Here is a 15,195-nt window from a genome sequence, read left to right on the forward strand (position 1 = left end):
TTGAGCCACCAGGGAAACTCTCTGGTGCCATCTTAAGTCCACCCTTCCTGTCTTTGGAGTCTCGGTCCTACACACACAGACCCCATTGAAGCCCACAGGGACCAAAGGTCTGGGGATCACTGTGGCCTTATCATTTCCATCTGAGACGTGAGGGAGAGCAGGTGTTGAGACTCTCCGGTCCTCCACACACCCAGAACACTTGGGGAAAAAGCAGAAGAGGTCCCAAGTCCTTTACAGGGACCAATGTGGCCCTGACAGGGTTCTGATGTGGCCCTCCTCAGGGATACTCAGGAAACTGAACCAGGCATTCCACTCAGCACACCCTACCCCTCAACTCTGACTGTGATTCTCCCAGGGGGCTGCCACTGCATCCCCATAGCACAGATGAGAGAACAAGGAACGGGCAGGCACAGGTCTGGCATGGCTCTAAGCCAGCAGTTAAAACACTTTCTATAAACAGTCAGGTGTAAAAACACTTCAGTCTCTGCAGATCAGACAGTCTGTGTTCCAAGCACTCACCTATCATTGCAGTGGGAAAGCAGTCAAAGACAGGATACGGAGGAATGGGCATGGCTGGGTACCAATAAAACTTTATTTATAAACCCAAGCTGAGGGCCAGGATTGGAGCTTGCTATGCTCTTAACTCACATAGCTGTCACAGCCCACACTGGAAGTGGAAGTACAGTTTTCCCCATTTTCCAGATGAAACCAAAGATCCAGTGAGGCTCAACAACATGCCTGAGGTCACCAGTCACAAAGTGATACAGCCTTGGCTTGGAGGGCTCAGGATGGGAGAGACCAGGCCTCAATCAGAACTCTCCAGAAGCAGGCGGAGCACACAACCAGGTGGCAGGGGCTCCTACAGCAGAAACAGGGTCCCCACCACACATTCATTCATCCCTCGGAACCACGTGGCTGGGCAGGAAAGCAAGAGCGAGGTCCTTCCCAGGGTCCACGACTCCCTGAATTAGAAGCAAAACTGTGCACGGAATTAAACAACCTCTAGAGAAATACTCAGAAAGGGTGTGTGTGTGTAACTGCTCCCCAGTAGGAGGGACGAGCTGGGGGACACGGGGACTGCAGGCGTCTGACCCCACAGATGCCAAACCAGAAGCCGCTCACGTACCCTGGCAACTCTGGGCCTTTGCACCAGCTGTGCCCTCTCAGGACTCTACCTGAGTGCCACCTCATATCAGACTGACCATCAATGCCCCCACTCCAGCCCTTATCTGAGCTTTGCCCCTTCCCTCTGTGCACCATGGCACTCGGCTGTTCTTCCCCCAATAGCCTCAATCATCCCTCAGGGTTCTTGAGATGAAAGGTTTTGGTGACATGGTTCCCAAAGCCCAGTCCTATTACCTGCTGTAGGAAACATCTCTCCTGCCTCGCTCTGATCTCCCACCAGGACCAAGAAGGGAGGGAGAGGAGCAGCTTGAGAATGAGGACTGTGAACAGGAGGCTTTCAGGGCCAGGACACCCCAAAACAGTTCATCTAATTCGGGGATAATTCTCAAAATGACATGAGCGGGACTAGTATTCCAGTGGTAAAGAATCTGCCTTCCAACACAGGGGGCTTGCATTCCATCCCTGGTCGGGGAAGTAAGATCCCACATGCCTCCGGGCAGCTAAGCCCGCACACCACAACTACAGAAGCCTATACACTGCAATAAGGAGCATACACGCTGCAACGCAGAGCTCAGGCAGCCAAATAAAGAAATAAAAAAATTTTTAATAAAATGTCATGAGGAGAAAGATTTCCATCCCCAAAGTTGACAAGGGCAGCAGAGCAGTTGGATGAAGCAGCTGGCAATGACCAGGAACTATTGGGAAAATTGTTGGAAACTTTTTCTCAAATTCTTGATGGGAAAGCTGTCTGCTTCAGTGGTTTCTTCCTCAAGGTGGGCTTAGCTTTTATTCTCAGCACAACTACACAGATGGGTCCATCAACTGACAAGTGTGGTCTCTCCATATAATAGAATGTGATTCGGCCATAAAAACGAGTGACGTACAGACCCGTGGTACAACACAGATGAACCTTAAGAACATGATGCTGAGTGAGAGAAGCCAGGCATAAAAGGCCACATATCAGATGGTCCCATTGATACGAAGTGTCCAGAACTCATAAATCCATAGAGACAGAAAGCCGACGGGTGGTTGCCAGGGGCTGGGGAGGAGGCAGTGGCTGTGGATGGGTCACGGTACCTTTCTGGGATGATGAAAATTCTCTGGAACTAGACAGAGATGGTGCACAACTCCGTGAATGTACTAAACGCCACTGAACTGCTCGCTTCAACCTGCTTAATTTCATGTTATGTGAATTTCCCCTCCATCTGAATAGAAGATGCACACCAGAGGGCAAAGAGTGCTTTCTGCGGTGCTGAGTTTTCCAGGAATGGGACTGGGGGAGCCCGGCTACTGGGCCTCCAGATGGCTCTCCCAATGGCGGCTGGCCTTCATTTCAGTCCAAACCCGCAGGAGGAAAATAACAATCCAATACCCTCACCAGTCGCTAGGTAGCAGTTGGCACCATTTTCCCTATCAGATGCCTTTGGCATAAAAATTCAGGCCAACATGGAACAGAAAAGCTCATTATGTAAAATTACAGACACAGAGGTAAGCAAAAGCCTTGAGAGCTGGAGAGGACCCCTTGGGCCTCCGCCTGCTCCATCTCAGACCCAGGAAAGGGCAGGGCCAGGCTTGGGTACCCACAGTCCACTCCGCCAGTCACCATGATGGATTCCAGGACAGGCAGGGGCTTACCCAAAGGCAGGGAGATAAACAGCTCTTGTCTGGAAATGTGGAAGCATAGGGAAAGCTCTTTTTGTTGACCTTGAATGTGGGAAGAGGAAGGCCTGGAATTTCAAATTGCCTTCTTGTTAACAAGACCACATGCAAGATGGCAGAGCCAAGAAACGGACAGAGACAGGAACCCAGGGACATGTCACCTGGATCAAGCTGTGCCTGAAGCCAACAATGCCGGGATTTCAGTTATATGAGCCGGAACTCCTGCCTAAGCCAGTTTTGCCTGGGTTTTCTGTCCCTTTCAGCCAACAGGGCCCCAACAGACAAAGAGACTTTCAGAAATGGTGCCGTTTGTGATGATTCTAAAGTCCCCAGAACCAAGTTTGTTGAATTTCAAAGGAAGCCTCTGATGCCACAGGACTCCAGAGGCTCGAGGGCAGGGAAGCATTATAAAACAGAACATTTTTATATGAAAAAGGAACACAGCCAGAGGGGAAGGGGGCAGTGCTGTTAAAAAAAAAAAAAAAAAAATCCCATCAAATTCCTGTCTCACGCATCCAGCTAAATTCCACACAGCAGACGCAAAAAACATCTGAACTCCTTCAGAGTTGTGTTTCTCCCCTGGCTTCTTCCCTTGCCCAAAATGCGCTCATACTTTCCAAATGCTCTTAACAGCCTGGAGCAATTACAGGAGTTGGTCCAGCCAGGCCCCAACACTGAGCCCATCACTCCCCCGCACCCATGGGGTCCAGGAAGGGAAGAAACAGACAGACAGAGAGAGAAACAGAGAAACACACAGATACACACACACATCCAGGCAGAGAAAGACAGAGACACAGGGAGAGAGAGACAGAGACAGAAGCAGAGACTGAGAAAGACTCACAGAAGGAGAGGAAGCATCCCAGGGCACTCTAAGAAGGAGAGGGATAAGCAGAAGGACTCACAGAGCCCCTGTCAGGCCCGGAGACCCTCAGAAGGACCTCAAGGCCTGAGGGCTTGGAGCCCAGTTCTGCAGAGCCATGAGGCAGGCCTCTGGGGTCTGGCCAGAGACCTGCATCAGCCCATTCTCCAGGCAGAACCAGATATGAACACGGCACATGGCCCCCTTGGGGCTCCGGTCCCTCTGGGAGGACATCAAGCCTCCCTAGTGTGGCCCTGTGTCCCCCGTCACACACGCCCTGCTCCCCTTCAGGGAACAGATTTTCCAATAGCAACATCCCTCCCAGGAGGCTGAGGGGTCACGGAATCTAAGAGGAGGATGCTAACAAGGGGATGGCAGGATATTAGGTTCGAGGGACCAGAGGGACAGCCCAAGACACGGACAGCACATGGGGCAGACCTGGGCCACGTGGGCTTCAGTGCCCACTTCCCACATTCCAGGGACTGTGGCTCTCTCAGCCTGGGGTTCCCTATATAAAAAGTGATTATAGGAACTTCCCAAGTGGTCCAGCAGCTAAGACTGTGTGTCCCAATGCAGGGGGCATGAGTCCAATCCCTAGTCAGGGAATTAGATCCCACACATTGAAACTAAAGATCCCACAGGCCACAACGAAGACCCGGAGCAGCCCAATAAAAATATATGCATTTTAGAAAGATGATCGCAGATCAGTCTTCATCCAGCTGAGATGGCACAATGGAATTGACACTCATATATACCCGGCCCACAGGCAGAGAACTCCATCCGTGTTAGTTTATCATCATCATCATGACCAACCCAGGAACCCTGTTTCCTGCCAGTCCCCCTATTAAGGAACCTGCCTCAGCCTGAAATCTCACCATTCAATTCCATCCAGTGTAAGACAGAGAAGAAGATCCAGCAGGTCCGAGTGGACCACTTCCCTCCCCTGGCCTGGCTCCCAGTCTCCACCCACCCCCGCTGAGGCTGCAGTAAGAAGAGCACTGACCTCACTCAGCAGCTGGGCAGCCGTTAATGAGCTAATGTGTGTCCCCGCGGTCATCAAAGACCATGATGACACTGCTCAGCATGTGCAGAAAGGACATCCATCGTGCAACCGGCCAAGGACAGGCATGTCACCTGGCCTCGGTCCCTGTTGCACCCTAGGCAGTGACAGGGAAATGACAGCCTCTGAGGCAGCTGGGTGGCCCTGGGAGACAGAAGCATCTGAACCACTGGCTGCGATCCCTCCATTTAGATGGAGACCAAATGAGCTTCTAGAGGTCAGTCCTGAGGTTCACTGCAATGGCAGAAAACCTCTCCCAGCAGCAAACTATGGGCACTTAATCTATGCACATTCTCCCCCTCCATCTCAGCTCGACTTTCTGTTTAAAGAAGAGTGAAATGCAAGAGCCCTCCAGGGCACTATGGTCCCCAAGGGCGGGAAACACTTGGGGGTGGAAAACGGGGGTAGGGGAGATGTCCCTCTCCAGTCAAGAAACAGCCTACGGAGCCAAGCTCATCCCTAGACCCTCCTCCCAGCCTGACACACCCACCCGTTCCCTTGCATCCCGCCCAATCGCAGCACCACCCAAATCCTCGGAGGAGCTCCCAGCTGGGGGCCAAGCCTTACCTTGGGCAGGTCCTCGGAGCCTCCAGGCTGGCCAGCGGCCAGCAGGGGCGAGGGCCGTAGCAGAGGGTCGGGCAGGAGCTCCAGGCGAGGGCGCTTGCTCTCCAGGAACTCCATCTCTGACTTGCCCAGCTCAGGCAGGTACGAGTGGGACTCGGGTCGCAGGTGAAGCTCCTGGGACCTGTGGGGGGGCCACATGACATCACATCTGCTGCCCTCCTTGCTGAGCACGGCCATGAGCCACACCCTCTTCCACCCTGCAAGGAGTGTCCATCTGCTCAAGGGCACACAGCGAGGCAGGACTCAAACACAGATTTGTCTTCCTCCAAGTCAGCATTCACTGACAACATTTATAGCAAGAGAAGGTCCTGGCGACTGCCTGCTCCCTGAGTGTGGTCCCCAGAGCAGTAGCATCAGTCCCTCTTGAGGCTGGTTACAAATATACAATCTTTTGAGTCCTACCCCAACTGCTGAATCTTCTTCTGCATTCAAACAAGATCCTGGGTGATTCATAGGGGAAGTCTGAAAAACACTGTGGGTCTAACACAGATGTTAACACACGTGATGCTATTTGCACATCACTCACCCAGAGCAGATTATCACTAGTCGATCCCAGCACTCTGGCTGTTCAACCTGGCCTTGCCCCCTTATCAACTCAGCCCAGCAGTCTTTCGCAGAGATAGGAGCTGTCCAGCCTAATCACTCGTGACTAATTTTCCTTAACCCTCCTCCCTAGTGGACCAAGAAGGAAACTGGCCCAGAGAGGATATGTCCTTGCCTGAGTACACACAGCAAACCCAGGACTCCTAGTGTCCACCTTCAGCCACTGCTGCTGACCGGACAGTCCAAATGCTGCCCCTCCTGAAACAATTTTCAAGTTCATGCCTTTTTCCCCCAATAAACTCAGAATAAGAATCCAGATGCACTCCCCCCACCCTCAGGCCCTGCCCAATCTAGCCCCTGTTCACCTTGCCTGCTGCATTCCTGCCCCAGGGCCTTTGCACTGGCTAGGCTGGACCACACACACACACACACATACACACACACACACCCTACCAGCTCTTTCTTTCCATATTAGCTCTTCCCCTTCCTGTTTCAGCGCGCGCGCGCACACACACACACACACACACCCCCACCAGCTCTTTCTTTCCATGTTAGCTCTTCCCCTTCCTGTTTCAGTGCCTGGGGCATCTCCTCCTAACAGCCGTCTCCCTGCCTAGCAAAGCTCGAAACCCTCCCATTGGTTTCTGCGAAGTTTACCCTCCGGACCCCCAATCACCTGTTCACCCCAGCCACCCGATCTCTTTGCCTTTCTGGAACATTCCAAGGACATCCCCCTCTCTGGGCTTTTGCACATCCTATTCCCTTCACCTGAAATGCCTTCACCCTGCTCTCCGAATGGCTGGTCACCCCTCTCCAAATGGCTCTCTGAATGACTGGCTACTTAGTGCCAGGTATCTCTCCCCGGAGAGGCCTTTCCCAGTCACTCCAGCCAAATAGCAGCCCTTCCCGGCCCAGTAGGAAACAAGTCACCTGCCCCATTTTAAAGTTATCCTGTGTGTTTGCTGTATCTCCCCTGCTAAGACCATGGGCTCCCTGCGGGCAAGGCTGTCTGTCTAGGTGCATGTGGGCAGCCACAGCCTACAATAGTTCATCACGAGTTAGAAGCTCAAGACTCTCAGGAGTTCCCTGGTGGCCTAATGGTTAAGATTCTGGGCTTTCACTGTGTGGCCCGGATTTAGTCCCTGTTTGGGAACCTGAGATCCCACAAGCCACAAGGCACAACAACAACAAAAAGCCCAGGACTCTTAGCGATGAGTGCTATTACTGTCTCAGGCATCTTCAGGTTCTCTCAGGGCTCTGGCCTGTCCTGACAGCCTCAGCCCTGCCCCTGCTGGGTCCCCACCTGCCACATGGCCTGCTCCCTCCCACCTGGATTTTACAAAGGCAAGGCAGGCCCAGAGTACCTCGTCCGCCAGCTGAAGAATGGAAGAAGACTCAGAGAAAAAAGGATGATGACAAAGGTTGGCGGGGGGGGGGAGTCGGTAAGGGGGCTCCCCGTGTGAAGCCAGCTGCAGGCACACCCCTCCAAACCAGTAACTCAGCCCTGCTCCCCCACTTCTAGCTTGTCATCCCCTCCTGCCTGGGCCACACACCCAGAGACCCCTGCAGGCACACGGCAGGAAGTCCAAGGGGCCACGTGGTTCTTCCCTGCTCATTTACAACCCTGCCCCAGTCACAGCCTGACACCCCCTCATTTAACACTTCCCACCTCCACGAGCTCCCCACCAGCACAGGCCTCCACTTCCCCATTTGAGTGATGGATGTACAAGCCCCTCCTCACCTTTCATTCCCGGGCTGAAATTCAGACAGCAGGGAGGGCCTCCTCCGCTGGGGCTGGATGATGGAGCTAGGCGACAGGTGTGAGGTGTAGTCACGGGGGTGGTGCGGGTACTCAAGCAGCCCAACATCCTGCAGCAGAAGACATGCCAGTGAGCACCCACCCCACTGCGGTGCGACCCACACAGTGACCCAGGGCCAGAGCCTCCTGCCCGGTGCTACTCCTTCACCGGGGAGCCTCCCCCATCCTCTCCTGGCCCTCAGTCCCTGTCTGGCCAGAGTGCATTCCTGGGGCCAGTGACCACCAAGAAGTGACCCGTTCAGCTAAAGGGTACCCCATTCTGTCACAATCTCCCAGTCCTGCCCTCTTTCCAGATGAGATGACCAAGTCCATGTGTCAGCAGAGAAAAACAGAAAAAGGCACAACCTGCGTGTCGGTCTCTGGTGCAAGAGACCCAGCAAGACACAGGTCAGGGGAAGTGGGTGACGCAGCAAACACTGAGTCTTCAAGGCTCAAATGCCAGGTTTCAAAACAAAGCGCCAACGTGGGAGTTCCCCATTTGTAGAGGGAAAACCCACACACGTGTGTCGCATACATAAGCACAGCTCAAAGTCAAAAGGATAAACTCCAGGCAAAACCCTCCTTCTTCAGTAACGTGCCATCATCGCCCATTATCATCTGGGGAAAAACAAAACACTAATGAATTAGATGTGCTCCGATTAGCAACTACACGCTGACTGGAGACACATTAAAATGTTTAAAAAAAAAAAAAAAGATTGAAACAAGAAGTCTTTCAAAGGAGAAAACAGGACAGGCTTCCTACTCGTACCAGTCCAAATCGATTACTTCTGTCTGCTGAGAACATTCACGCTGTGGGTGGCAATCAGTTAGTGATGTCTGGCAAGAGTAAGGCTTGGGAAAGCGTGGGATGGTAGGTGATTTATTTTCTTCCTGGCACCTTTCTGAATTCTCCCAATCTTCCGTAAAAATCTAGTCATTCTTTTGCTGTCTGGCTTATTTTTTTAAAGCTGTTATTTCTGCAAAAAGAATTAGATGATACCACGTAGGTGTGCTGGGAATGGATGTGTTTCAGACCCTCCAAAACAACAGCATGTAAGAGGCTGGGAGGGTGAGAAGCTGGAGGGATGAGTAACTAGAATCAAGAGGGATCCTGTCAACTTCAGAGGCTGGAAATGTTGAGGGAAGGGCCTTCCTGGGCAGCCCAACGTGGAAGCCTCAGGCTTCCAACAAGGCCTCAGGCTAGAGGTATCTGTCCGTCACTCAAACCCTCTGAGCCTCAGTGTCCTCACCATTAAAAATGGATGCCTGAATTCCCTGATGGTCCAGTGGTTAGGACTCCACTCTTCCACCGCAGGAGCACGGGCTCTCTAGTCCCTGGCCAGGGAACTGAGATTCCCGCGTGCCACATGGTGTGGCCAAATAAAAGGAAAGAAAACTGAAATGGATGCTTGACCTGGACTGAAGGAGGCCTCTATGCCTCCAACCACAAATACCCCTTAACTCTCCAAGGATTTCCCCCAAGACTGATGGCAGCTTCCAGGAGGCAGAGGAGGGCTCAGCCTCCCCCGAACTTCCCCACACTCCAGGATGTCTACCAGGTGCTCTCAAAGGAAGAAGTAGAAAGGGCTGGAGGGAGTGGGTGGCAGCCTCTGGGATCCCACTGGCGAGGCTGCCAGGCATGGATCTGGTGTGCACACGCACGCGGAGGTGTGAGAAGAAATCAGCAAGCACTGCAGTCTGCCAGGAGGAAAATTCCTTCTCACACAAAAACAAAATGAACAAAGCGGCAGAAAGGCAGACAGTCCAATCCCTCGGGAGAGGGCCCGAGCAGGATGGCGTGCCTACCGCCACCAACTGAGGCGGAGAAAGGCACGAGGCGCCTGGGGCCCCTAAGGCAAGGGCATGGGGCGGCCACTGCATGAACCCTTCTGGCCTCAGTTTCCCAGTTTAAGAGTCAAGTGGGATGAGCTTAGAGCATAGTTCCCCCAAAGACCATCTTGGGGGCCACCCACACTGATCTCCACCCTAGGGCCCTGAGTCCAGGGACCCTCAAGGATACCTCGATCTTTATGGGAAGGCAAGAATTGGGGAGACCCCAAGAGAGGCCAAAAGTGAGGTTCACTGTGATCCCAGGAGCCTGAAGACAGCAGGCACACTGGCCGGAACCCTCCAGACACATCTCGGAACATGAGAACCCTCCACGTGTTTCAAACCATTCCAGCCCCGCCCACTGCCCCCATACATGTATGTGGCCCAAGCAGGCTCCTGAGTCCATGACCCTTGGTCTGGGGGGAAGCACTGAAGATGAGCAGATTCAGATCCTTCTTGACAGCCTGTTGACGACCACAGCATCTGAGCGCATGGCCAGCACGGTCCTGCCGGCCTCGGCCTAAACCCGTCCTCACACCCGCAAACTGGGTCACGTGCAGAAGGCCCATGTATCCGTTTGTGACAAATTGGAAATGAAACAGACTGGTCCTTCCCAGAGAGAGCCTGATAAGCACTGATCTGGGGCCAATGAGGCCCAAGGCCAAAGTCAGGCTCGGCCTGTCTCATCAAGTGTCACTGGCATACGGCCACAGCCACTTCGGTACGTGTTGGCTGAGCTACTTTTCGTGCTGGGACATCAGCAGCCACACGTCACTGTGACAGAGACCGCATGGCCCAAAAAGTCTGAAATATTTACAGAGAAGGTTTGCCAACTCCACCTCTGGAGGAAAAGCCTGTCGTGTACCCTGGGGGCCACTTGGAAAAGGATGCTAACGGGCATGTTGTTGTCATGACAGCAGCAGCATCAGTCATCAACACAGTACTGTATCAGTCACGCTAACCTTCCCGGGCGTTGTGCAGAGGCCTCTGCAGGTGTCAACTAACTTGATCCTCAGAGGCTTAAAGAAGCTGCCTACAATGCAGGAGACCCAGGTTCAATCCCTGTGTCAGGAAGATCCCCTGGAGAAGGGAATGGCTACCCACTCCAGTGTTCTTGCCTGGAGAATTCCATGGACAGAGGAGCCTGGAGGGCTACACTCCATAAGGTTGCAAAGAGTCAGACACGACTGAGTGACACTATCAGAGGCTTATAACTACCCTCACTCAGTGGATGGCAAGGGGTGGTCAGGCCACTAAACTACAGTTTCACAGCTAGGACAGCACGGAGGCAGGACCTGAGTGCAAGGGGCTTAGCTTGAGAATCTGTGCACTTAAACGCCCTTCTAACACTAAGGCACAGAGAGGTTAAGTAACTTGCCCAAGGCCACACAGCAGGAAGGCGTGGCACTGGGATTCAGACCCTGTGTCTTTGGGCTTTAATGCATTCATTCAGCACACGGCTTGAAGGAACTTAAGAGAGGTCAAGGGGTCCCAGGGGACCTGAAGGAGACAGCAGAATTGAGGTGGCTTGCAGAAAGCAGGAAAAGAGACAAGAAGGGGAGAATGTGTTGGGACCCTCAATCCTGGGAGACCATCAGACTCCAGGACCCTCGGGGGAAAATGTGGGGTCCTGATACTGTGGGGGAGGAAAGCCAAGACCACAGAGATGGTGAGAACAGGACACAGAGAGGTGGTCCGGGAGGAGCATGTGGGACTGAGCAAGCCACATGCACAGCACCATGGAGAGAGGCTCTGAGCGTGCCTGACGCCAGATCGGAGAAGCACACCTGAATTAAGCCCTCCCTCTGAACCAGGCATAACACACTAGGCGGCCTGGAGATGACGCAGGTCAAAGCACAGGCCAGGAGAGGAGGCTGCTCCCAGCCCCCTCTCAGAATCCAGACCCCCTTCAGTCTCCCGCCAGCCTCCCAGGAGGAAAGAGATAATTGCCACGTGCAGACACAGCCTTAGGCACCTTGCAAACATCTGCCGGTGATGCTCAGACCCACAACAGCCATGTCACACATGAGAAAACTGAGCCTGCCCCACGCAGCCCAATGTCACTCAGCAAGTTGGGAGGAACAGGGATTCAAAGGCACATCTGGGCTTTCCTGCCCCGCCCCTCATCCCAGCATCCCTGCCTCAACTATTGCACAAGGCGCTGGGACCCTGGGTCCCCATCTGGCCCTTGGACCGGGCATTTGTCTCTCTGTGCCTTTATTCCCCTTTTCCTTCGCCATTTGTCTTTCAAAGACTCAGGGTGGAGGGGGAAGTTCTCAAAAATTCTGTACAATGGCCTGGTGGTAAGGGGTTAGGGGACTCAGGGCTGCAGGGGGACCCCCAGATTACAGTCCCAGTGCTCACCTCCCACCTGCCAAAGAAAAGCCCTGGACACATGCCTGGGAGAGCAAGACCCCACCACCCGCCCTGGACACCCAGAAATCTTGTTTTTAAAGCCTTCCCAGTAACAAGCAGGGGCCCCCAGCTGGGCCGCCCCAGCACCAGGCACGGTGGTCAGGAAGCGGGGCCCCACTGCGGTCACCACACAGGATAAGGATGCCCCACCTCGTAGCTGTCCAGGGCCCCTGCCCACGCGCAGCCTCAGCCTCCTGCCTGGAGGAAGTGACCACTCGGTTCTGCCCAGCCACACCCTGCATCACTGGCAGTCCAGCAAGAACAACACAGAAAGTGTCTGCAATCAGGTGGTGACTCCAAATGACTGCAAGAGGGCCGGGCTGGGGCAAAGGAAGGAGGGGATGGCAGGATGGCAAGGGCCACGGGGACTTGAAGACTCACCAAGGCTGGGCCCGGACCGAAGTAGGGGGTGGGGGCCCCAGGGGAGGGGGAGGGGGGGAGAGCCTCCTCCAGGCAGCTCTAATGCCAGTGACAATTTTGCAATTGGACACATGTGCCATAATGATGTTCCACAGATCATCACGTTTCATCCCCAGGAGAAACCAGGCAACAGATGCTCTCATTACCCCATTTTACGGATGAAAAACCAAGGCTCAGAGTTGTTACATAACCCATCCTATTTGCTCACCTGCAAAATGTTCCCCTTGGAGCAAGGACAACTGTATACACAAAGAGTATAAACAAAACGCTCGCCCTAGGGACTTCCTTGGTGGTCCAGTGGCTACGACTTCACATTCCCAATGCAGCGAGCCTGAGTTTGATCCCCAGGCAAGGAACTGGATCCCACATGCTGCAACTAAGACTAAGACCCGGCACAGCCAGATAAATAAATACTAAAAAAACAAAATAAAGCTTGCCCTGTAAGCACTCAGTGGATGCTGCTGCTGCTGCTGCTAAGTCGCTTCAGTCGTGTCCGACTCTGTGTGACCCCATAGACAGCAGCCCACCAGGCTCCCTGGTCCTTGGGATTCTCCAGGCAAGAACACTGGAGTGGGTTGCCATTCCCTTCTCCAATGCATAAAAGTGAAGCCGCTCAGTCGTGCCCGACTCTTAGTGACCCCATGGACTGCAGCCCACCAGCCTCCTCCGTCTTTGGGATTTTCCAGGCAAGAGTACTGGAGTGGGTTGCCACTGCCTTCTCCAACTCAGTGGATGAGAACGCTTATTTTTGCTACTGTGATCATGACAAAGCTGATGACAACATGTAATAATAAATGACCCCCAGGAGCATAGTCCTGGGCCCTGGGCACACAGTAGGTGACCAATAAACAGAAGCATCTGCTTCACGGGGGCTCAGAGTCCTTCCCTGGTGGCTCAGTTGTAAAGAATCTATCTGCCAATGAGAAAGATGCAGGTTCAACCTCTGGTCCAGGAAGATGCCCTGAAGAAGGACATGGCAACCCACTCTAGAATTCATGCCTGGAAAATCCCACAGACAGAGGAGCCTGGCAGGGTCGCAAACAGTCAGACACCATTTAACGACTGAGCATGCATGCACACAGAGTCCTGAAGCTGACGCCAACTCTGCCTCCTCACAGTGATTGAAGCTGAGGCCTATTATTTAACCTCCCAGCCTCAATCTCCTCATCTGCAAAATGGAAGGATAATGTGAGGTGCTCTTTCATTAGGTTGTTTGTGAGAATTCGACCACTCCATCCATAATGTGCCTGTTGATCACAGCCAGCTCTCAAAAGCATCTTGGGGCCCAAATTCTCAAGAGGCCACTGTGTTTGGGACACCCCCAAGCTGGGAGAGTGGGCTCATATGCAAAAACATCTCTCTCACAGAGGCTGGAAAAGCCCTCCCACGCCATTTCCTCTCAGCGTCTCAGGAGGAGGGTCCATGCCACCTGAGCAGGACAGACACAAACATGTACACGCCGGGGCCAGCAGGGCCGGCTTCGACCCCGGCTGTGACTGCAAATCCTCACGGTCCCTCGCTGAGTAGCTAGGAGGCCCAACAGGGGAAGCCCAGGACTCTGAGGGCCCTCTGGCAAGTCCCCGAAGACACGGTATACAGTAAGTGCCCAATAAGTGCCAACAGAGCAGAACCAAAGCCCATCCTCAGAGCCACAGGCAGCTACAGGTGAAGTCAGGAAAGGGGGTCCCCACTAGGAGGTGGACAGAGTCGGGTGCAGCTCAGAAGAGCTGACCGAGGAGACTTCTCTGGTGGTCCAGTGGTCAGCGCTCTAGGCTTCCAGGGCAGGGGCTCGGGTTTTATCCCTGGTTGGGGAACTAAGATCTCACATGCCACATGATATGGCCAAAAAAATTTTTTAAAAGCTGACCAAGGGCGCACCTGCTCCTTCCCCAGCAGGCTACCACCCCCAACATTGGAGCAGCTCTCCCGTGAGCAGAATCAACTCCCTGGACCTCTCCCCTCTCTGCCCCCCAGCTCGTGTCAGAGATTCAGAGAATGACACGTGCTGGCCTTGTCATTTGGGAGCTCTGAGCATCACACAGTGAATAGGCTCCAGGCCCTGAGGATTGAAGAGGAGGGTCTGTGAGCCACAGCCCCCAGAAAGTCACTCCAATCCTAAGGCAAGGGATCCTGGTTGAGGCTGGGCTGACAGTGTATACAGCAGGAGCTCCACATCTGCATGCAAACCCCACAGCAGACCCAGAGGCAGGGATCACAGCTCAGCCTGGCCCTGAGCTCCACCTTCCCAGCTTTAAAGTGGGAGCTAAGAGATTTTCCCAGATGTCCCAGGGCCTGGCAAGGCCACAGATGTCAGTGATATCTGCCCAGTCACCCCACTTCCCAACGGGGGACAGTGAGCCCGGCTGGACACCATCGGAGCCACGCCGGCACCGACTCCAAGGAGAAACAGGAACCCAGCGACAAAAGAAAGCTCTGAGGGTGACCCCAGGTGAACATTCGTGCCCCTTACCGTGTGCGGCCGGGCGATCTGAACAGGGTAGGAGATGCCGTGGGGCGGGTAGCGGGGCTCGGTGGCCCGCCACGTCTGTGCCACAGGCTGCGTGGATCCCGACATGGTGGTGGGTGTCCAGGGGGGCTCCTGGGCCCCTGTAATCTCCCTCTCAATGGTCAACAACGATTAAAAGCCAGTCTTTGTCATCTGCTCGCAGATCACCCTGTCCTAGGCACCTGTGAAAACAGAAAAGAAAGCAAGATCAGCCATGGGGAAGCTGCTCCTGGCAGACCTTCAAGGGGCCCCTTCCTGTGGCCCCTGTGAGGGAGTGAGAGCAGACAGGGGTCTTCCAGGACCCTCCTCCATGCCACTGGCACACTCCCTGCCCACTGACAGCAGAGGGAGACGCC

The 15,195-nt window shown here is 54.0% G+C and overlaps 1 protein-coding gene across 18 annotated transcripts in view; it reads right to left on the reverse strand.

Moving 5' to 3' along the window:
* The window catches only part of NCOR2 (nuclear receptor corepressor 2), a 232,076-nt gene that overhangs the window by 140,521 nt on the left and 76,360 nt on the right, over positions 1-15,195 (reverse strand). For all 18 annotated transcript variants that reach the window (XM_065904616.1, XM_065904620.1, XM_065904624.1 and 15 more), the window contains 3 exons: positions 14,804-15,021; positions 7,612-7,739; positions 5,271-5,448 (listed from right to left, as the gene is read on the reverse strand). In XM_065904616.1, the coding sequence (XP_065760688.1) occupies positions 5,271-5,448; positions 7,612-7,739; positions 14,804-14,908 (411 nt within the window). In that variant the 5' untranslated portion in view covers positions 14,909-15,021. The remainder of the gene's footprint in view (positions 1-5,270; positions 5,449-7,611; positions 7,740-14,803; positions 15,022-15,195) is intronic.

Source organism: Muntiacus reevesi, chromosome 13, assembly GCF_963930625.1.
Source record: "Muntiacus reevesi chromosome 13, mMunRee1.1, whole genome shotgun sequence".
Taxonomy (NCBI): domain Eukaryota; kingdom Metazoa; phylum Chordata; class Mammalia; order Artiodactyla; family Cervidae; genus Muntiacus; species Muntiacus reevesi.